The sequence below is a fragment of the Macrotis lagotis genome, chromosome 2 (assembly GCF_037893015.1).
Source record: "Macrotis lagotis isolate mMagLag1 chromosome 2, bilby.v1.9.chrom.fasta, whole genome shotgun sequence".
NCBI lineage: Eukaryota > Metazoa > Chordata > Mammalia > Peramelemorphia > Peramelidae > Macrotis > Macrotis lagotis.
The window spans coordinates 256,509,684-256,532,234 of record NC_133659.1 but is presented as its reverse complement, the minus strand read 5'-3'; the positions used below and the strand labels follow the sequence as shown (position 1 = coordinate 256,532,234).

At 37.9% G+C, this 22,551-nt stretch overlaps 1 protein-coding gene across 1 annotated transcript; it reads right to left on the bottom strand.

Moving 5' to 3' along the window:
• Positions 1-1,489: 1,489 nt before the first annotated feature.
• On the bottom strand, positions 1,490-14,037 carry CELA1 (chymotrypsin like elastase 1). The gene is made up of 8 exons (XM_074220751.1): positions 13,998-14,037; positions 13,168-13,250; positions 10,595-10,695; positions 8,947-9,072; positions 7,924-8,060; positions 6,854-6,999; positions 2,393-2,542; positions 1,490-1,617 (listed from the first exon to the last, which is right to left on the bottom strand). The coding sequence occupies exons 1-8, from the start codon at positions 14,035-14,037 to the stop codon at positions 1,600-1,602; spliced, it is 801 nt and encodes a 266-aa protein (XP_074076852.1). The 3' UTR covers positions 1,490-1,599.
• Between the last annotated feature and the right edge of the window lie 8,514 nt (positions 14,038-22,551).

Sequence of the window (22,551 nt, the reverse complement as noted above, 5' to 3'; positions counted from 1 at the left end):
AAAATGTCATAACAATTAGATCTATCCCCAAATAAAATGAACTTCCTGAGGAGGTCATGGGTTGACCCTAGCTGGAGATGTTTAAGAAAAAGTTATATGACTACAAAGACTCGCCCCACCCCCCACTATAGGACATTCTTCTATTGAAAGTCTTCTCAATCCCTCTTAATTCTAGTATCTTCTCTATGTTAATTTCTTTCTATTTGTCCTGTATATAGCTTATTTTGTATATATTTGTATGTTTTCCTCTCCATTGGATTGTTTCTTGAAGGCTGAGACTATCTTTTGTCTCTTTTTTGTATCTCCAATAACTTATCACAACCCGGTAAACAGTAGGAGATTAATAAATATTTATTGATTGATAAAATACAAATTTGTAGGGGGAATTCTTGTATAAGTGTGGATTAGACTATATGATTATAAGATCTCTTTGAATTCTGAGATTTTGTGACTGTGAAATTTTATTTAATTTCAACTGGATCCTGGATATGTTGCCTGTTATTTAAGCCATCCCTCCATTGGACTCCAAACTGAATTTTCAGCCTTATTTCATAATACTACTTTTTACAAACTACCTTCTGGCTGGACAACTGATTTATACTTTTCTTCTCCATGTACTTCCACAGGTAAGTCATTTCATTTCCCTAGGATTCAGTTTCCTCCATCCTACCATGAAAGGGTTGGACGAGATGACTATTTGGCCTCTGAGGTTCCCTTCAGCCCGAGATCAGGTTTCCTACCTAAAATATGCTCCTTCTCCTATCGCCCTCCGGGAAACTGTCAAGGCAGCAGTCTGCCAGAAGACTTCCCTGACCTCCTTCCAACTGGTTTTTCCTTCCTCAGTTTACCTTGTATCATACTCATCTGACTTGTATTATACTCATTTGTGCATTGGTTATATCACCATCAGTGGACAGCAAAAACCCTTAGGGTGGAAAACTTTTTTTTTTGTATTCTCAATACCTACTACAATACCTTATTGTATTGAATTCCCTAGGATTCGAATATCTGGGTATAATTGCATCTTTTATTTTGCTAGTTATGTGTCCCTGTGCAATTCACCATTTATCATAAATCTTGAACTGCTATATGGATGTGAGCCACAACAACCACTACCACAACAGTCAGCATTATAGAGTTCTTTAAGGTTGGTCGTGAAGTCAGTGTTTTTATATGTTATTTTCTTTGATCTTCACACCAACCCTGGGAAGTAGGTCATATTATTATCCTCATTTTATAGATGAGGTAACTAAAGTTTAAAAAAAAAACTAAGATAAAATGACTTGCACAAAGTCACGTGGTTGGTAAGTATCTGAGGCAGATTTGAACTCATTCCTGATACCAAGATCAACATTTGTTCAATCAACATTTATTAAGCATTTACTATGTGCCAGTCATGCTTAGATAATAAAGAATTAACCAACTGTCCATATGTTGGTTTATTTCTAGCTAGAAGAAAGCATAAGACAATTATTCTTTTGATATTTTGATTTTATTTGGTATATAGTGTTTGCATTTGGCACAATGTCCCCTTGATCTGAACTTTCTCCATGATTTCAACTTCTGCTGAGGAGCAGAACTTTGGTCTCAGGGAATCATTTAGTTGAAAGCAATAACCTGAAAAAAAGGAAAATTGGAGTCAGTATTCTTCCTTTGCTTTGACTTTTGAGTCCTTGGGTGAGGAATGAAGGAGGTAGGAAAATACAAAGTTTTTTGCCCTGGGAAATACCCAATTTAATGAAGAAGTTGGAATAAACTTTCAGGCCACAGAGAAACAAGGATATGATTTGACTAGCTTATGGAGCTCTGGGTATGGCCTATAAATTAGATAATGGCAAGAGAACATTCTTGGATCCCTGTGGATTAGCCCAGTGGAACTTTTCCTACTATTAGCTAGGGATGGTCAGTGTCATCTGCAGTGAGACAACCTCCCTCCCAAGTAGAAACTCTCTTCTGCTGGATGGCCTGGTAGCTATGAAAGAGGCATTTCCTCCTCTTGTCCATGGAACTGCCCAATCTTTCTGCAGACAACACCGGCTCTGTCCCTGCCCTGCTATCCATTTGAAATAGACTTGAAGGTGATAGTGTCTCAGAATCCAACTGGTTTATTTATTGTTGAGATAATTGAGACCCAGAGAGAAGTGATTTACCCAAGATCACATAGATGGCTATCAGCTGACCCAAGAACTGAACCCAGATTTTATTTTGACACCATAGTCAGAGTTTTCCCAACATACCACAGTGTCTCTCTCCTTAATGATCAGGGTGAAGAAGATTGGCTATGTGAAATGATAACCAAGGAGTACATGTGTGGGGAGCGGATAGTGCTCAATCCTAGCTCCCCCATCCCACTCCCATATAGTGCACCTGCCTGGCAACTGGGCCCACTTACATTATTGATCCAAGAGATGTAATTGGAGACACGGGTGAAGACAGTGGGTTTCCTGACCACATTACAGCCCTGGCTGGACACAAAACTGGTCACTCCATGGACAGCATACTGACCATCAACCAGACAGTGAAGAGGACCACCAGAATCTCCCTGTAGAAAAGAGAGACTTATCTTAAGAGCAGGCTTAAAGATTCCAGAAGCCAGAAAGGGCCCATCAAAGATCCATTTCTTAGTTTCTGCAAAGGATCTTTTGGCTAGTTTCCTAGTTTCCTCAATGCTGACAAAACCATTAAAATTCCAGGGAAGTTGATGTATAAGAAGAGGCTGGTTTAGGGGTAGGGTCATCCTTCCTGAAGATTTTGTCTTCCTTGCTGCCCCAATTCAGTGGCATGCTCTCTCTGTCTCTACTTTCCAAATACTTGGATGCCCATCCTGGTAGGGTAGAAGAAGTTCTGGCCATCCAGGAATCTACTGATCTATCCCAAGAGAGAGAAGGCAAGGACTTCTTATTCCTGCTGCTGTGTGTTTGTGCATGTGTGTGTGCGTATGTGTGTTTGAAAAGGGGGATAAATATGAAAGCTCTCTCTGATCAATGCAATGACAGTCAAAATTTCACAAGGTCAGTTGATTACATATGCTTCTTGACTCATAATGATACAGGATTGTAATTTTACAGGAAAAGTAATTTTACCTCAATATAGAACTTCATCCTCATCAAGAATAAGAGATGTTCTTGACTCATAATGATGCAGGAAGCTTACATTTTTAGACATAAAACAATCTAGAAATTTGTTTTTGCATGTTTATTACAAGGATTATGTATTTCTTTTCTTCCCCCCTCCCTTAATGGTAGGAGGAGGTAGAAAGGAGAGAAAAGAGAAGTTTGTTAATTGAAAAAAACTAATTAAAGAAAAGGAGACAGGTGACTAGTATCTAAAAACTTTGAATGAGTCCTTGAATATTTAAATTATGAACAACTCTTTAAAATGGGATTTCTTAATCTGAGATCTATGACTGTGGATAGATTCCAGAATGGTCTATGAATTTGGATAGGAAAAAACTTGAGTCTTTATTTTCAATGAAACTGCTTTCCTTTGTAATCTTATATGTTCTATTTTATTCATTTAAGGACATGATTCTGAGAAGTGTTCCACAGACTTCATCAAACCTCCACAGGGATTCATGATACAAAAATACCCAAGAAATCCTGCTTTGAAAGATGAAGCAGAATTACCTAATCTCATTTGCTTCTCATTTGAGAAATCTTTTGATCACTGAAGTAACAATAATAATAGTAGTTAAAATATTTGTATAGACTTTTAGTTCTAATGGTGAGTTTGGTGCTTATTACCTCCATTTTAAGTATATGGAAATTCAGATTCAAAGATTGCCTAAAAATCTCATAGTTTATAAGTATCAATTTTGAAAGCAGGTTTTTCTTGACTCCAAGATTAGTATCATATCATCTCCAGTTAAAAAAAAATCCATTTTCCACAATTCATTTTGCGGTTTGCCAACCACCTATTCGTATTATTCATAAAATAGGTATTAAAGGAAGGTTTCAATCCTGAAGGCTGAGTAAGTAATCTTGGGCAAAGAGAATTCTCTTATAGATGTACTTTCCATCCTCTGTTATAACTGAAAAAACTTAGAAAAGAGTGTGGTATATTTGGAAAAGAAGAGAAAAGTCTGAAGAATGAAAGTTAATGAGAACTAAAAAGAAGCATTAAATTCAAGAAAAGGTTAGATATAGTTGGAGGGATAGGGACAAGAAAGGCTAAAGCACCATAGTACTCTCAATGGATCTGTGATCTCTTGAATTTGGGTATTTCCTTCAAAGAAGAGGCTCACAATCCATTCATTCCTCCTTCTCCCAGAAGGTCCACCCATTATGCTAGAGTTTCCTTAATTTGTTTGGGTGTCCACCTGTCATCCTTTGCCTTCCCTACGTGGCCAGTCCATCTTTTCTTTCTATTGTATAATTCATATTACATGAATTTCTATCTACTATATGAAATAGAAAGAACCTATAAATCCTATCTAATCACACAATTCCTTGACTTTAGAACAGAAAAACTAATTCAAGGAAATTTAACCAGAGAAGACATTAATGAGTCAGAGTTTTAGGAGAGGCATAAGATGAAAAGCAAGTTGCTTCTCTAGAGACCAAGGAAACAAATTCTCAGCTTTATTTAAGGGTCATTTCCTTCATGAAGTTTTTCCTAATCCACTCACTCAGTAATGGCCTTTTTCTACTGATACTACACAAAATACATCTATTATCCATTGTGCATTATTTTGTTTTAGGGTTAATTGAGTCTGCCATGCCCCCCTACTAGATTTTAAGTTTGAGAAGGCACAGTGTATAATGGAGAATGCTAGGCTTGGAAATAGGACAGAATGGGTTTGAATAGCATTTTTAAGACTTCCTCTAGCTGTATTTGCTTCTTAGCTCTCAGTCTCTGGTTTCTTTATCTTTGAAATGGGGAAAAGTAATTTTACCTCAATATAGAACTTCATCCTCATAACTAAGAAATGAGATAATGTTGGCAATGAAATCATGGCTGTCAAAGTATATAAAAATGTCAATTGCTTTTGTTTTTATGTATACAAAGCCTAATGCTGTACTTTGTATTCAGTTAATGTTTGAATTTAATTTATAAGTAAAGGGATTATCTTTTGTGAACTATACGGCAGAGTGACCCTGCATATAAGATTAAATTCTTCTAATTTTGAGCTGATAGAAATACAGTACTTGCTTGATGTAACCCTGTCTCTCTTGAAGGGGAGGAAGAGAAGAAGATGGAAATGCAATAATCACTGAGTAGGTAGGAATATAGGGAAAATATCCCCCAAACCAGTCATGAGATCAAGAGATATCCTTATTGTCTGAAGAAGATTACAGTAATTAGAAGAGTACAGTAGAGACTGGATCAGTGATCTGGATTCAAGATGAACTTGGATTCCAGGCTCAGAAATCTCCAGTAGATCTGGGGGGTTTTCCTAAGGTGGAAGCAATTATTTTCTTTCTTGGACTCTGAGGTAGTTGGTAGTATTTTGAGACTACAGAGAAGGTTAGGCTCAACTTCTTGGGGGACTAAAGATGGGTCATTCGAATACGTTGTCATTTAGTACCACTCCGTTTGGAGCTAAATACCTTTTTCTTTTATTTACACATCTAATTACTCTACTCTGCAATATTACTTCTTTTCTTTATTTTTTGAGGCTACCAGGGTAAAGTGACTTGCCCAGGGTCACACAGCTAAAGAGAGATGAGATTTGAACTCAGGTTCTCTATCCATTGTACCACCTACTGTATTACTTCTGAATCTGTATCTATTTTTTTCTTGTAAATAAATCACAGAAACATGCTCTTGTCATCTGGAACAAATGGTAGCTTTTATTGGCAGAAGTAGGGTTGAATCTGGTCTATCTTTGAACCTAGAATCACCCAGGTTCAGGGATCAGGAGAGTCTGAGAAGTTCAGGGCCTACCATTAGGATTTGGTGATGGAGGAGGCTTACAGAGTTGTAAAACCTTGGGGCCAAATGGGAAAATATTTTGTATCTGTTCTAAAAGGGAGATGAAATTCCTGAAAAGTTGATTGATGGGGAGAGATAAGACCTAAACCTATATTAGACTTTCTCTTGTTTTTGTCTTTGTAAAGCAAGTGACTTGCCCAAGATTATATAGCTAGGCATTCATTAAGAGTCTGAAGTTGGATTTGAACTCAGGTCCTCCTAACTCTAGGGTCAGTGTTCTATCCACTGTACCACCTAGCTGCCCAGTTAGGTTTTTTTTCAAAGTCTTAGACTAAGTAAGGGAGATTAACAAGAAAGGACAATGACCCATATGATTGGATTCTAGGAGCAGCTAGCCTATTTGGGTAAAACATGGAAGGGCCTGGAGGAGAGATTCAACAATGATTAGGGAGTTAAGTGAGAACTAAACCAGGTAAACAGTGGTCTGTGTGTGTGTGTGTGTGTGTGTGTGTGTGTGTGTGTGTGTGTGTGTGTGTGTGTATGTGTGTGTATGTGTATGTGTGTTCTGGATAGAGACTGAGGCAGAAAATGACTACAGAAAGTTAAGCCGGCCATTGAAACTAAGCAGGGGACTTTCTGATAAGAGCAGAGATTGGTCATAATTACATTAATTCACTCCCCGCCCCAGTACTGCTCTGTAGTCCCAGGCAAAAATCACTGAAAAGAATAAAACACACAAACACAGATATACATTGTGGGTCCATATATGTTTGCAAAATTAAACAGAGAAAGATGAGAGATGAGTGTTCCTGGTTCATTGGGTGAATCAGAGAAAACAGGTTTGTTGGGTTCAGTTGTGAGAGAATGAAGGAAAGGGAGTGAGAGGAGAAAGGGGGTCAATGAAACCCCTTAAGAGAAGAGGAAGGTGGGGGCATCAGTCCCCCAATTTGCTCTCTTCACCTTGGGGGGGGGATCCTACCTGGCATCCAGATCTCACGCCATCTCCACCTGCACACACCATGGTGTTTTTGACAGTGGATCCCCAATAGGAGCTGCTGGAACAGGTTGCATAGTCCACCACTGGCAGGTAAGCCTGCTGTAGGGTCTCAGCTAGCTGTCCATTAGCTATATGAAATGCAAAAAATACAAGGAATAAGCTAGGGATCTGTGTCCTGAATCCAGCTTCATACATGAAGCATGGCTATATTCTCAGTTTGCCAGATCTATTGACCCCTCTACAGATCATTCTCCCTTAAACCTCCCAGTCCCTTTTCCTTCAGTGTTTTGAAAATTACTATGTTTATATAATATTAATAACACTTTATCTATCCTCTTTCTCCTGTTATACTATAAACTCCCAAAAAAGTTCTATTCCTGATCCTATCCCTGATTAATATTACATTAATATAATTTTGAATTTATAGAACTAATATTTATAATGCTTGTTCCTCTCCTGCTTCTGAACCTTTGACCAAGCTGTGCCATATACCTACAATACCCTACTAACCTGACTGTCATCCTGTCATCAATCATTTAAGAGTTATTTAGAGCCCTTTTCCTCTGGGAAGTCCTCTGAGGTTATCTGAGAAAAGCTGATAGCCTTTCTTGATTCTTTCTAATCTGAACCTGAATCACCCCAGCTCCATCTACTCATATCCATCTCTAATAATATAACTACTCTACCTTTCCCTTCTATGGTGACAGTAAGGGCACTGAACTCTAAGTCAAAGAGTTCTAATCTCAGTTCTGCCACTAATTAGAAGTGTGACCTTGGGGGGAACACTTTACCTCTGGCAGGTTTCATTTTCTCATGTGAGGGGGTTAGACCAGATGATGGTTAACATTCCTTTCAGCTCTATAGTCCTGTGACTGAGTCAAGAATGTAAGTACCTCGTGGACCATTCTGGTCTTAGTTTATATGTCCTTCATACTCCATCTCTATGTATTGATATCCTCTCGTGTGAGGAGCACCCTGAGACTACACACTGTTATGTTATGTGCTCGTATAGAGAAATGCTTCATGGGTGAATGACAAATTGAGTAACTTACTCTTGGTCCTGCCCCAGCCTGTGATATAACAGGGGTTATTGTTGGCTAAGATCTGACCAGCTCTGGGCAAGACGCCCAGTTGGACGTAGCTGTTGAGGGTGACTCTCTGACTCAGACGGAGCATGGCAATGTCATAGCTGTGGATAGAAAGGAGATAGATCATTCACATGCCAAAGATGGACTCTGTCCATTTAGAAAGTGCCTGGTCTTCTGTCTCTGAGCATTTGTCCAAGTTATATATCTGTCAGGAACATGCTGGTGAATGTTTAACAACCAGTTCTTCTAAAATACAGGAAACACTTTTAAATTTAATCTACATCATAAACATTTCCTTCATCATTTTAAGTCTACACAACAAAGCAATCATCTTAGCATTTGACGATCCCTTTGCAGCTGCTAAGTAGGTAAGTACTGGCCCCTGAAGTCAAGAAGATCTAACTCCAAAACTGGCCTCAGATTTTGGTTAGCTTTATGACCTGGGGTAAGTCATTTAACCTTGTTTGCCTCAGTTTTCTCATCTGTGAAATGATCTGGAGAAGGAAACAGCAAATCATTTCAGTATTTTTGCCAAGAAGATCCCAAATGGGTCACAAAGAGTCAGACTCAACTGAAATGACTGAACAACAAATGCTTACACTGAAAAATTTGACAATTGGTTCTCATGATGCTTATTACCCATGTGACCTTGTTCAAGTCACATAACTTCTTTAGGTCCAAGTTACTCTAAAAAGAAGTTGGATTACATAATATCTTCAGCTCCTTTTAAAACTAATGAGTAAGAAATTTTGTCCAAGTTATATACCTGTCAAGAACATGCTGGTAAATCTTTCTGGGTCCATAGCTTGCCCAGAGCAGGCTGGGTCATGAGGCACAGGATTAAAGACTTAGGTTTCAGAGATTTCCTGCCCCCTAGGAAGGGGTTATGAAAAACAACCAATACAGCTCTCCCCACTCCCATATACACACTACTCTCAGATGTTTCCCAGTCCCCTTACCCCTCAGGAGTCATTGATTATCACTCACCCTGCAGCCACATTGTTGGGGTTCCAGTACTCATGTTTCACAATTTTGCTGACGCTCACGTACTGTTCGGTGCCATCATTCTGGCTCAGGTTGTGATCTCCAACCACCACTCGGAAATTCAAATTGCTGGAGGAGGAAAAGAAAGTCACCGGTGACCTGTCACAGCTCAGGACCCTCATTCTATCTACTATATTAAATCTTCTTTGGTGTGATAATAATTGGCAAGATGGTTTGGTTTCACATTAATTTCAACAATTCACATTTATCTAATGCTTAAGGTTACTAGAAGTTGCTATATCCATGATTGCATTTGATCTCTCCTCACAACAACCCCAGGGAGATTAATTATCCTCTATTATTATCCTCAGCATCTAGGCAAGGCCACTGGACTCAGAGAGGTTACAAAATACTTCAGTCAGAGATCTTCCTGACTGCATGTGGTCTATCGACTAATTCAGAATACATCAACCAGATTCAGCAGATGATATGGTCCTATTTAAAGACTTCAACCAAAAGATCAATATTTTATCTGTAGTCCTTTTTGCTCTTGTGTTTCAACAGTTTGGGTCTGTGGCCAAACCAGTCTAGACAAGACAATTGTAAAGATAATATTAGAATGTGGATGTGATCTCTTTGAAGGGTTTGTTTCGGTACAAGCTCTTCCCTTTCCCATGGACATCCAGTCTTCTCAGAAGGGGCTTTGATATGTAGATCCCCTTATTAAAGTCATCAATTCTTTTTTTCTTTTCTTTTTTTTTTTACCTGTACCTGTACCTTGAGGCTCTGAGACAAGAATACAATTTTATAAAAGTGTTTAGAAAAGTGTTAGAATTTGTATACTATTTGTATACTATACCAAAAAATTTGTTCATAATCTCTCTAAACTGATTTGAAAATGAAAAGAGAGTGGTTCATCAAAATCAAAATTTTGGAGTAAAGTCACTGATTCTTTTTTTTTTTGCTTTACCACCTCAGTGTAACCTCTATCCAACAATCAGTGCTTTTGTAAGGCCATTTGTTCATCCTCTTCTGAATCCATCAGGCCCATATCCTTCCACTATACCAATAAGGATACTATAAGAACCTTCATCTAGTAGCTTACAGAAAAATCCAGCCAATGGGGTTAAGTGGCTTGCCTAAGGCCACACAGCTAGGTAATTATTAAGTGTCTGAGTCTGGATTTGAATTCAGGTACTCCTGACTCCAGGGCCGGTGCTCTATCCACTGTGCCACCTAGCTGCCCTTAAGTCACTGATTCTTCATATAGGTTATGAACATTCCTCTCTTGACCACATTGGAGGGTGGATGATATACACAGAATTAATTCTCAGATGCTAGATACCCAAATCTCTCTTTCTCCTAACCAATAATAATAGCTTATATTTATATAACACTTAAGAGCCTTGAAAGCATGCTATAGATATTATTTCATCTGATTCACACACACACACACACACACACACACACACACACACACACACACACCACAGTTAGAGATTGAGAGATTAAGTGATTTTTCCAGGATTACATACATAGCTTTAGAAGATGTTTAGGGCAAGATTTGAATTTTCAGATCTGGAACATTAGTGACTTTCCTACACCAGCTTCCACTGACACTCAAAGAAACTAGTATCTCCTTTTTCCTTACCTGTCCACACAGTGAGCTGCTGTCATCACCCAATTCTGGGTAACAAGAGTTCCTCCACAGGTGTGATACCAGTAGCCCCCAGATGAGTACTGGAGAGAAATCTAGAAGGAACAGGTAAAGGAACAGAAGAATCAGTAGTTGTTGCTACTCATCTCCCCCTTTATCTCATCAATCTCTAAGTTCCATACTCCCTTCTCAATCAAAAGATGATGAAGTTGTTTGAAATGGGAATAATACTAAACTCTGCCTGAGAAGACAATTGACATGAAGCAGCTGTGAAGAGTTTTGGATTCTCTATAACTATTTCAAAATATCCTGGAGATATACTTCCTTTTCTGATTTATGGAAACATTAATTTATGCCTACAACCTAAGAGTTACAAACTGGATCTACTTCATCAATATATGACATTGACTTTAAATATTATGAATAAACCTACCATTCAATTATATGTCTGGGCTTAACAATCTGAGAGGAAATGGAATTTTTTAGTAAGTCAAACTATATCTCTGAGAAACAGGAATTTTTATTGAAGTGAACAGAGAGGGGAAAAAAGGAACTGGAGAACAATTTATGTAACGGCTATAATATTGTAAAACTTTGAGAGACATTATAACTTGGATCACTGCAATGGGCAATTCTAACTTCAGTTATGTAGTAAAACATTCCTCTCAGGAAGGAGATGATGACCTATAGGCATAGAATGAGGCATATACCATCAGAAATATTGATTTCTTTAGTTTAACTATACTTTTTCCAATACAAGAGGCAGTTCTGTTGTGAAGGTAAGTCCCTGAAAATGACAAAGATGTTGAAAAATGAGTGTCAGTAAAACTTTAAAAAATATAGTAAAGGGGCAGCTAGGCCACAGTGGATAGAGCACCGGCCCTGGAGTCAGGAGTACCTGAGTTCAAATCCAGCCTCAGATATTTAATAATTACCTAGCTGTGTGGCCTTAGGAAATCCGCTTAACCCCATTGCCTAGCAAAAAAAAAAAAAAAACCCTAAAAAAAATATAGTAGAAGAACTAAAGGGAAGTCATTGAAAAGTCATAAAAGATGTTAAAATGAGTATTAACAGAACATTTTTAAATGAGATTCTCAATGTAATTTTGGGTTTTTTTTAGGCTTTTGCTAGGCAAATGGGGTTAAGTGGCTTGCCCAAGGCCACACAGCTAGGTAATTATCAAGTGTCTGAGACTGGATTTGAAGCCAGGTACTCCTGACTCCAAGGCCGGTGCTTTATCCACTATGCCACCTAACCACCCCTCAATGTAATTTAAGAAATAAAAGATTAGGGAATCCAACACTCAGTATTTTCCTGATTGATATAATAACTTCTTAATAAATCAATTTGGTAAATTAGTATAATCATAATAAAATTCATTTAGTCCTTTAAAGTTTAAAAATCATGTTCCTCTCATTAAGTAGATAGTAAATCATCACCCCCATTTCTCAGATAAGAAAACAGGCTCAGGGAAATACATGATAATAAAGCTGGGTCATGACTGAAGATATCATATTTTCCAATGTACAACTTGCATCCACTTATCCAATATGTTTAAATTAGAGCATGGCTCTTTTGACATGAACGTGGGAAAATGCCTTCTGAGAAGCCTCAAACATGTGTGGTTACTGTGGGTGAGACATGAGGATATATATGAGTTGTATATGCTGTAGTGGATATGGAAGCTGAGAAGAAAGGATAGGTACATGTTTAGAAGTGTGGGTTTATGGATTTTAACCTAGAATGTCAAAGCTTGAAAAGGGATTTTAAGGATCAGTAAGTTCAATGTCTCCATTTTACAGAAGCAGAAACAGGGACTTAGGAAGGCTAATGAATAATATATGATATGAGAATATAACAATATAAAACATGACATAATACATGAGGCAATATTATCATATAGATATCTATCATTTAGATATAATACAACAAAACATGAGACAAAATAGCACATGATACAGTGCAACATTATATATATAAAATGTTGCACTGTATTTATATGTATGTATATAGTCACTATCAAAGAATGAAACCCAAATCTGACTACTAGTCCAATACTATAGTCTGGAAGCATCTGTGAATGATGCCTGGATGATGTGTGTCTAGGAGATAAATGATGCATGGAGAAATCATAAAATAATAGATTTAGAGTTGGAAGGGACATCAGAAATCATTAGATCAAAATCCTTCACTTTATAGATAAAGAAACTAAAGTACAGAGAGGACAAATGACTTGACCACGGTCACACAACTAAATTAGGCTTGGAAACACAGGTCTACCTGACTCCTACTCCACCCTCTATCTAGTATAAACCTCCTTTCTCTTATGAGTGCAAGTGTGTAACATATATCGGCTTGGAGGGTATGAGTCTTTGCTATGTTTCTAAATCCCAATTTTCAGTCCTTCTTCGATCTCCAATCTTCAATCCTTCCCAATCAGAAAAAAATTGGTGATTCTATATATCTTCAAAACTGGAATTCAAGACTCTTGAGCTCTCCCTCCAGATGTATGTGACTTATAAGGGAATCCTAAGTTTGAGGAAAGTCAGTTATGTGGTCATACCTACCTGGGAAGGCCAGGAATTTCTTTGGGCATTGGTTCCCCCCACAACTCGGGCATTAGTATCTGGGGAGTCCTCCAAGCCATGTCCTTGGGGAAAGAAAAAAGAGTGAGTGATGACTGGACCACAGGGGTTACAGAGGGTTAAGGAATGTCATGTGGAATTGCAGGGGATATAGACTCAGGATTGTCTGATATTCACTCTCCTTTATCTCTAGGAGACTAGAAAATTTCATAGGAAAAAGATGAATACCATTCCCATATTGTACTTATTGCTAGAATTCTGGGGTTCTAATGCAATTGAACTGCAATGAAGAATCATGACCTTTTTAGTTTAGGTGTTCTCAAACTTTCAGTTTCAAAGATTCTTTATATTGAGGTGATGGAGGGAATAAGATGGGGGAGAATGAGCTTGTTGACTCACCTAGAATCACATGGAAGATCTGTCCAGAATGATCCTGACTCATCCAAATGCTTTTGATCTAATTACCTGGGGGTATACCATTCTGCATTCTCAACTATAGCCATTTGTTGAGGAGATCTCTAGCCTATGAATGTCCCATAAATAATGGATTGGGGTTCCCCTCAGAGTTCCTAGAGGAGCCTCATCTTTAATTGACAGATCCAAAGACCTATCAATGGGTGATGACCCACCCCAGTGATGGCTTAATAGTAAAGTAACTCAAACTCTGCCATTGGAGGTCCCAATAAAGGAAAACTGTTCAAAGTATTAGGGCATAGGGTAGGGGCCAAACTTTATTTTGAACCTAAGAGCAGACTCAAGGCCTGGGAAGACCCACTGACCCTGCCTGACTCTATAACACAGGTCAGACTTACCATAAAGGACTAGGGCAGCGAAGATCAGGATTCGTAGCATGGTGCCTAAGGGTCAGACCATTCACTGATTTCTAACCCTTCTTTATAGGGTTCTTATCACTCCTTACTAGTTGACAAATACCATGTGATGAGAGTTAGGAAAAATTGCAGGTGACTGTGGAAATACAAATGAAGTACAACTACCTCTTTCCGTAAACTCATTTGTCTTCTGTTCAAAGACAAACCAAGGTTAAGGCTAAAATTTTAATTTGTATTTAATTGATAATCTCTGGCTTCTTCATTAGAGGGAAAAAACCTCAGAAATGAGATGGTGGCCCTTCTTTAGTTCCCCACTTTGAGTCATTCTGTGTGCTTTATGATGGGTACTGAGAAAAAAAGGATCCAGATGGAAGAGGCACATACTCCTTGCCTTCACAGAGTTCAGCAAAACATATACTCAGGACAGGTATGAACACAAAGAAAGACAAAGATGGAAATAAAAGGAAGATGAACAGAGTGTAGTGTAGTGTAGGAAGACTAGGATTAATTTTAGGGAGTGTTAATTAGGAAAGGAGGGGGAAAAAAGAGGTTGGAGGTATGGATTGAGATTGAGATTGAGAGCTGGGAAAGGATAGGAAATAGTATCCAATGAAAGACCCAACTGGACCATTCCAAAAGAATTGCATGACACCAGGTAAAGAAAAAAGATATTGAACTAGAGGGGCAGCTAGGTGGCACAATGGACACAGTGGTCCTGGAATCAGGACTACCTGAGTTCAAATTTGGTCTCTGTGTGACTTTGACTTAACCCCATTGCCTTGCAAAAACAAACAAACAAAAAATTAGAAGAGTCCTTAGAGGTCATCAATCATTTTATAATTTATGGAACTGATTTATGGACATTTTTAAGTTACTTTCTCTGGGTCACACAATTAGTAACTATCTGTCCATTTGAATCCAGATCCTTTCAAATCTAAGGTCATTACTATTACTCTGTGCCACCTTGGAGTTTGGATTGGACATGCCATTATATGTCCTTGAGTAGGAGAGTAATGGGAAGTACAAGGTTTTATAAAGCTGATTTTTTTTAACATTTTAACATTTTATTTGTTTTCCAATTATATACAATAATACTATGTACCCATCATTTTTTTGCAGGGCTCTGAATTCTACAATTTTTCCCCCCTCCTCTCTTCCCTCCCCCCCCCCAAAGGCTGTCTGACAGTCTCTACATTGTTTCCATGCCATACATTGATGTAAATTGAATGTTATGAGTGAACATAAGAATAAACATAAACCCCCTCCCCCCAAGAAGATGAGAAACCTCAAGGCGAGAGAGAGAAAAAAATGTACTTCAGTCTGTGTTCAGATTTCAATGGCTGTGTCTCTGGGGTGAGTTGTTTTCTTTATCATAAGTCCACCAGAGAAGTTGTGAAGCTGATTTTGAAAGCCTTATTGAATTAGTTCAGGGGACTGGCAGAACAATAGGTAAGCAGTGAATCAAGGGTCAAATACCAGCTTGTCATTCCAGCCACCTGGTGTTTTATATTTACTCACAGTCCAGAGTCCAAACTTTGAAAGGAAGAATGGAGAGATCTTCATAAAGGCCAAGTGGAGGGAAATCATATGAAACCCTTCCCAGGGTATCTTTCATGAAGTTGGTTTTTCTGCTTCCAGGGATTTCTATCTTTTCTGATCTCATGACAAATCGCAACTCAGGAGTGAGGACTCACCCATATTTTGTTTCCCTTACCTTCCTGTCTCATTTATAGAGAAAGAGAATGACTTTAATGGCAGAGTTTGACTCGAGCCCATCTTTCTGGGTCAATTGCACATTACTCCCTTTCACAAATATTATATGTCACTTTATCTGGCTTATTTGTTGTTCTTCATAAATGATATTCCAGGATTGCACTTCCTTTTCATTATCTTTTCTTTGAATTCCTAGCTTCCATCAAAGTTCAGCTCAAGTGATACTTCCTAGACAGACATTTCCTGGTCCTTCCATTTCTTTATATGTATCTCTTCCTCTTTCCTTCCTTTGTGTTTATTCATGTAACAGACCCACTGACTACCTAGAATCTGAAGCATTTGCTCCTGCAAAATAGGTTCCATTTCTTTCTGTCTTTCAGGTTTATGGTCTTGCCCAAAGATATTAACAGGATCTTTCTTTTTTTTTTTTAAAGAATTCAGTATTCAAATTAGATCAAGTATAGGATAGATACTTATTTCCTTCATCATAAAAGAAATGCTAACAATACAAAAGACTAATAGCATACTGACAAAATGCTTAAAAGGAGAAACAGTAAGTTATCACTACTATTTATGCTTTCTAGGGTGACAGATAATTAAAACATGAAACACTTTGTGGGACTGCTGAATGGACATTTCACAGTCACCTTGGCTTTGAATAGTCTGAGAACTCACTAAAGGTCTATGTCTTCTCTGAGAAGTGTTGTATTACTCAAAAGAAGCAGATCCTGCTACCAGTCACCCAGATATCTCTTGAGTTCATGAAATCCCTGTCACAATGAAAAATGTCTATCTCAGGATTTGCTTTTTGATTACCTGTGCTCAGGTGAAGAAACAGAAAGCAACTAGCTCCTTGAGATCCAGTCTCAAATTTACCTAGAACCACCCCCCTCCCAACGTATATTCATTGCTGCTAAGTTAAGAGCAGTCTTCATAGTTGGCATGGAGGGAGGAAAGATGAAATCCATTCCTCACCCCCACTCCCACCAGGAGAAGCTTAAGGAGTTGGCTATTAGAGTCCTTAGTCACCTATTTAGAAGAAAGACAATGAAAGCAGAAGTCTTTCCTTTGAAGATCCATAGAATGGGAGACTTTTTCTGCTCAATGGCCATCAGTTTGTAACATATTCTTTCTTTCCCCCTCTTAATACATGGGGACCATTTAGAAACAACTGATTGCATATGTTCTTTATCAAGAGGCACTAGACATTTCCTTTTGAAAGTGGTTGGGTAAGTGTAAGTAAATCTGCAACAGGTTTCCTCAACATACATACACAATGTGGAGGAACACTGATGGAGGGAGTTTAAGCTTTAGGGGAGAGATCTCCCCTTTCCAGAGTGCTCCTTTGAAAGCCTGAGGGAGTATTGTAGTTGACCTGGCCCCAGCATGGGAATCCAGAGAATATTTGCTATACTGGATACTTAAGCAAACATTTAATGGAAAAGTCCCTAATTGACTAAACTGGAAAGAAAACACTTCCAAAGGAATAGCAAAAACTAGTGTTTATATTGCATTTTAAGGTGTAAAACTGGTTTACAAATATTTCATCTTATGCTTACAATAACCCTGGGAGACAGGCATTCTTATTAGCCCCATTTTACAGATGGGGAAAACTGAGGCAGACAAAAGTTAAGTGTGACTTGCCTAGGTTCACACACCTAGAAAGTGTCTGAGATCAAATTTGAATTTGGATCTCTCCCAATTCTAGGTTCAGTGCTCTATCACCAGGCTGCTTCTAGATGGTGCAGTGAATAGAGCACTAGCCTTGGAGTCAGGAAGACTGCAGTTTGAATCCAGCTTCAAACACTTGATATTCACTAGCTGAATGACCTTGGACAAGTCACTTAAACCTACTTGCCTTGTATCCATGGCCATCTCCAGTCATCCTGATTCATATCTAGTCACTGGATCCAGATTGCTGTGGAGGAGAAAGTGAAGCTGGTGACCTAGCACAGCACCCCTCACTCAAATTCAATTTGTAAATTGTCAAGACATCATCTCGACAATTTTGAGAATGAAGGATATGACTCAGATAGAATGATCTAAAAAAACACTGCCTCCTTAAAAGGGGGGGACAGATAGGAGACTGGAGGAGGGAGGGCATTGAATGGGGGTAAATCTCATTACACTAAGAGGTACAAAATACCTATGGTAATAGAGGGGAAGAAGGGAGATGAGAAACATCTGAATCTTCTTCTCATCAGACTTGGCTTAAAGTCAATTTACACATAGTTAACTTAAAAAACATCTAAGCTTTCAAGTACTAAAAGGGGAAAAGGGGAGGGGGAATGGAGAAAGGGAGAGGGAGTGGGGAAAAAAGGGAACTAACAAAAGGAAGGGAAGGGAAAAGGGAAAAAGGGAAAGGGGAAAGAAAGGGGAGGGGGTGATATAGGAGGGCAAACACACTGAAGGGGGTGGTATTCAGAAACAAAATACTGGGGAATACAGATAAAGGGGGAGAAAGTGGGGAAAACACAAACAGAGGGAAGATAGCATGGAAGGCAATAAAGAATTAATAATCATAACTTTGAATGTGAATGGGATGAACTCTCCCTTAAAACATAAGCGAGGGGCAGCTAGGTGGCACAGTGTATAGAGCACTGGCCCTGGAGTCAGGAGTACCTGAGTTCAAATCTGGCCTCAGACATTTAATAATTACCTAGCTGTGCGGCCTTGGGCAAGCTGCTTAACCCCATTCACCTTGCAAAAACCTAAAAAAAAAATGTAAGGGAATAGCAGAGTGGACTAAAAACCAGAATCCTACAATATGCTGCTTACAAGAAACTCATTTGAAGCAGAGAGATACATATAGAGTAAAGGTAAAAGGTTGGAGCAAAATATACTTTGCTTCAGCCGAAGTAAAAAAAGCAGGGGTAGCAATCCTTATCTCAGACAAAGCAGCAGCAAAAATAGATAGTGTTAAAAGAGATAAGGGAGGAAACTATCCTCCTAAAAGGTACCATAGACAATAAAATTATTTCTTTTCTTAATTTATTTTTATTAAAGATATTATTTGAGTTTTACAATTTCCCCCCCAATCTTACCCCCCATGGAAAGCAATCTGTCAGTCTTTACTTTGTTTCCATGTTGTACACTGACTGATCCAAATTGAGTGTGATGAGAGAGAAATCATATCCTTAAAGAAGAGACAAAAAGTCTAAGAGGTAACAAGATCAGACAATAAGATATCTGTTTTTTTTCCTAAGGGAATAGTCCTTGAACTTTGTTCAAACTCCACAGCTCCTTATCTGGATACAGATGGCACTCTCCTTTGCAGACAGCCCAAAATTGCTCCTGATTGTTGCACTGATGGAATGAGCAAGTCCTTCAAGGTTGATCATCACTCCCATGTTGCTGTTAGGATGTACAGTGTTTTTCTGGTTCTGCTCATCTCACTCAGCATCAGTTCATGCAAATCCCTCCAGGCTTTCCTGAATTCCCATCCCTCCTGGTTTCTAATAGAACAGAATAGTGTTCCATGACATACATATACCACAGTTTGCTAAGCCATTCCCCAACTGAAGGACATTTACTTGCTTTCCAATTCTTTGCCACCACAAACAGGGCTGCTATAAATATTTTTGTACAAGTAATGTTTTTACCCTTTTTCATCATCTCTTCAGGATATAGACCCAGTAGTGGTATTGCTGGCTCAAAGGGTACACACATTTTTGTTGCCCTTTGGGCGTAATTCCAAATAGCTCTCTAGAAAGGCTGGATGAGTTCACAGCTCCACCAACAGTGTAATAGTGTCCCAGATTTCCCACAACCCTTCCAACAATGATTATTATCCTTTCTGGTCATATTGACCAATCTGAGAGGTGTGAGGTGGTACCTCAGAGAAGCTTTAATTTGCATTTCTCTAATAATCAATAAAGTTATTTCAATACTGAATATATATGTATATATATATATACACTCAATGGGATAGCATCCAAATTCTTAGAGAAGAAGCTGAAAGAATACAGGAAGACATAGACAGCAAAACTCTACTAGTGGGAGACCTCAACCTCCCGCTATCAGATCTAGATAAATCGAATCATAAAACAAACAAAAAAGAAATTAGGGAGGTAAATAGATTGTAAGAAAAATTAGATATGGTAGACTTATGGAGGAAATTGAATGGGGATAGAAAGGAATATACCTTTTTCTCTGCAGTACATGGAACTTATACAAAAATTGACCATGTACTAGGACATAAAAACCTAATGATCAACTGCAGAAAGGCAGAAATAGTGAATACATCTTTCTCAGATCACAATGCAATAAAAGTCAATACTGGGCCAAGGAGATATAGACCCAGAACAAATTGGAAACTGAATAACCTCATTTTAAAAAATGAGTGGACCAAAAAACAAATTATAGAAAGAATTAACCATTTTATCCTAGATAATGATAATAATGAAACAACATACCAAAACCTATGGGATTCATTCAAAGCAACTCTCAGGGGATATATTATAGCTCTAAATGCTTATATGAATAAATTGGAGAAAGAGGAAATCAATGAACTAAGCATGCAACTAAAAAAATTAGAGAAAGAACAAATCAAAAATCCCCAATTAAATACCAAATTACAAATTCTAAAAATTAAAGGAGAAATTAATAAAATCAAAAGCAAAAAAACTTATTGAATTAATAAATAAAACCAAAAGTTGGTATTATGAAAAAAACCAATAAAATTGATAAACCTCTGGTCAATTTGATTAAAAAAAAGAAAGAATAAAACCAAATTGCTAGTATCATAAATGAAAAAGGTGAACTCACCACCAATGAGGAGGAAATTAAAGTAATAATGTGAAATTATTTTTCCCAACTCTATGCCAATAAATTTGATGATCTAAGTGAAATGGATGAATATTTACAAAAATATAAGTTGCCCAGGTTAAATGAAAAAGAGATTAAATACCTAAAAAACCCTATCTCAGAAAAAAGAAATTCAACAAGCCATCATTGAACTCCCTAAAAAAAAAATCTCCAGGGCTTGATGGATTCACAAGTGAATTCTACCAAACATTTAAGGAACAATTGGTTTCAATCCTATATAAACTCTTTGGAAAAATAGGGAAATATGGAACTTTGCCTAACTCTTTCTATGAAACCAATATGATACTGTTACCTAAACCAGGAAGAGTTAAAACAGAGAAAGAAAATTATAGACCTATTTCCCTGATGAATATAGATGCAAAAATCCTAAATAAAATCTTAGCAAAACTATTACAACAAGTCATCACTAGGATAATACATTATGATCAAGTAGGATTTATTCCAGGAATGCAGGGTTGGTTCAATATTAGGAAAACTGTTAGTATACTCAATTATATCAACAACAAACCTATCAAGAATCATATGATCATATAAATAGATGCTGAAAAAGCTTTTGACAAAATACAGCATCCATTCCTATTAAAAACACTAGAGAGAGTGTAGGAATAAATGGACTGTTCCTTAAAATAATTAGTAGTATCTATCTGAAACCATCAACAAGCATTATATTCAATGGGGAGAGGCTAGAGGCGTTCCCAATGAGATCAGGGGTGAAACAAGGGTGCCCATTATCACCACTACTATTCAATATTGTATTAGAAATATTAGTATCAGCAATTAGAGAAGAAAAAGAAATAATATCTTTAATAAAAAAAAGAACTGGAAAGAGAATGAAGGATAAACATCATCATCATCATCGAGGCTCATTCTTTTAAATGTGGCTGTTGTTGTTCAGTTGAGCCTGACTCTTCATGACCCATTTTGAGTTTTCTTGGCCCATATACTTGTCATGTTCTTCTCTAGTTCATTTTGCATATGAGGACACTGGGGCAAACAGGGTTAAGTGACTTGTCTAATTAGGTTCATACAGCTAGTGGGTGTCTGAGGTTGGATTTGAATTCAGGTCTTTCTGACTTCAGATTCAGAGTACCACCTACTTGTGCTTTCTATATACATATAGGAGACTGAATTTCCATTCCTTACTACTTGCTTTAAAAAAAGTTTATGATAAATTCTGTCACTTTCTTTTTAAAAAATATTTTCTAAATTAATTTTTAATTTTACTTCCAAATTCTCTCCCTTCCTTAAGTCCTCTCCCCACCTACTGAGAAGACATGAAATATGATGTTCATAATATATATGTTCACACACACACACACACACACACACACACACACACACATACTCTTTTTTTTTAGGTTTTTTTTGCAAGGCAAATGGGGTTAAGTGGCTTGCCCAAGGCCACACAGCTAGGTAATTAAGTGTCTGAGACCAGATTTGAACCCAGGTACTCCTGACTCTAAGGCCGGTGCTTTATCCACTACATCACCTAGCTGCCCCACATATATAGTCTTGCAAAATTTATTTCCACCTTAACCATGTTGCAAGTGGGAGGAGCAAGAAAAATAAAGTGAATGAAAATATGCTTCAATCTGCACTCAGAGTCCATTTGTTTTCTCTCTGGAGGTGGATAGCATTTTTCATCATGAATTGTGGATCATTGTATTGATCCAAGTAACTAAGTCTTTCACAGTTGATTATCCTTTTAATATTGCTGAGTTTGAGCCCCTTGGAATAGAGGCAGGCTTTTGGGAATGGAACATACATGCCATTATGGAGCAGATGATGTTTTCTAGTCAAATCCTAAACTGACACACCTGCTACAACCATGTGGAGATGAGTGAGAAAAGATGCTGAAGTTAGAGATAAGGCAGAATGACTTTCCCCAGAACAGGTACCCCCCCAATCCCCCCCCCCCAACCTTGATGTGTTATCCTTTTAGTGTGTCTTTCTTCTCTTCAATAGAAGCAGAATTGGAAAGTATGTAAAGAACAGG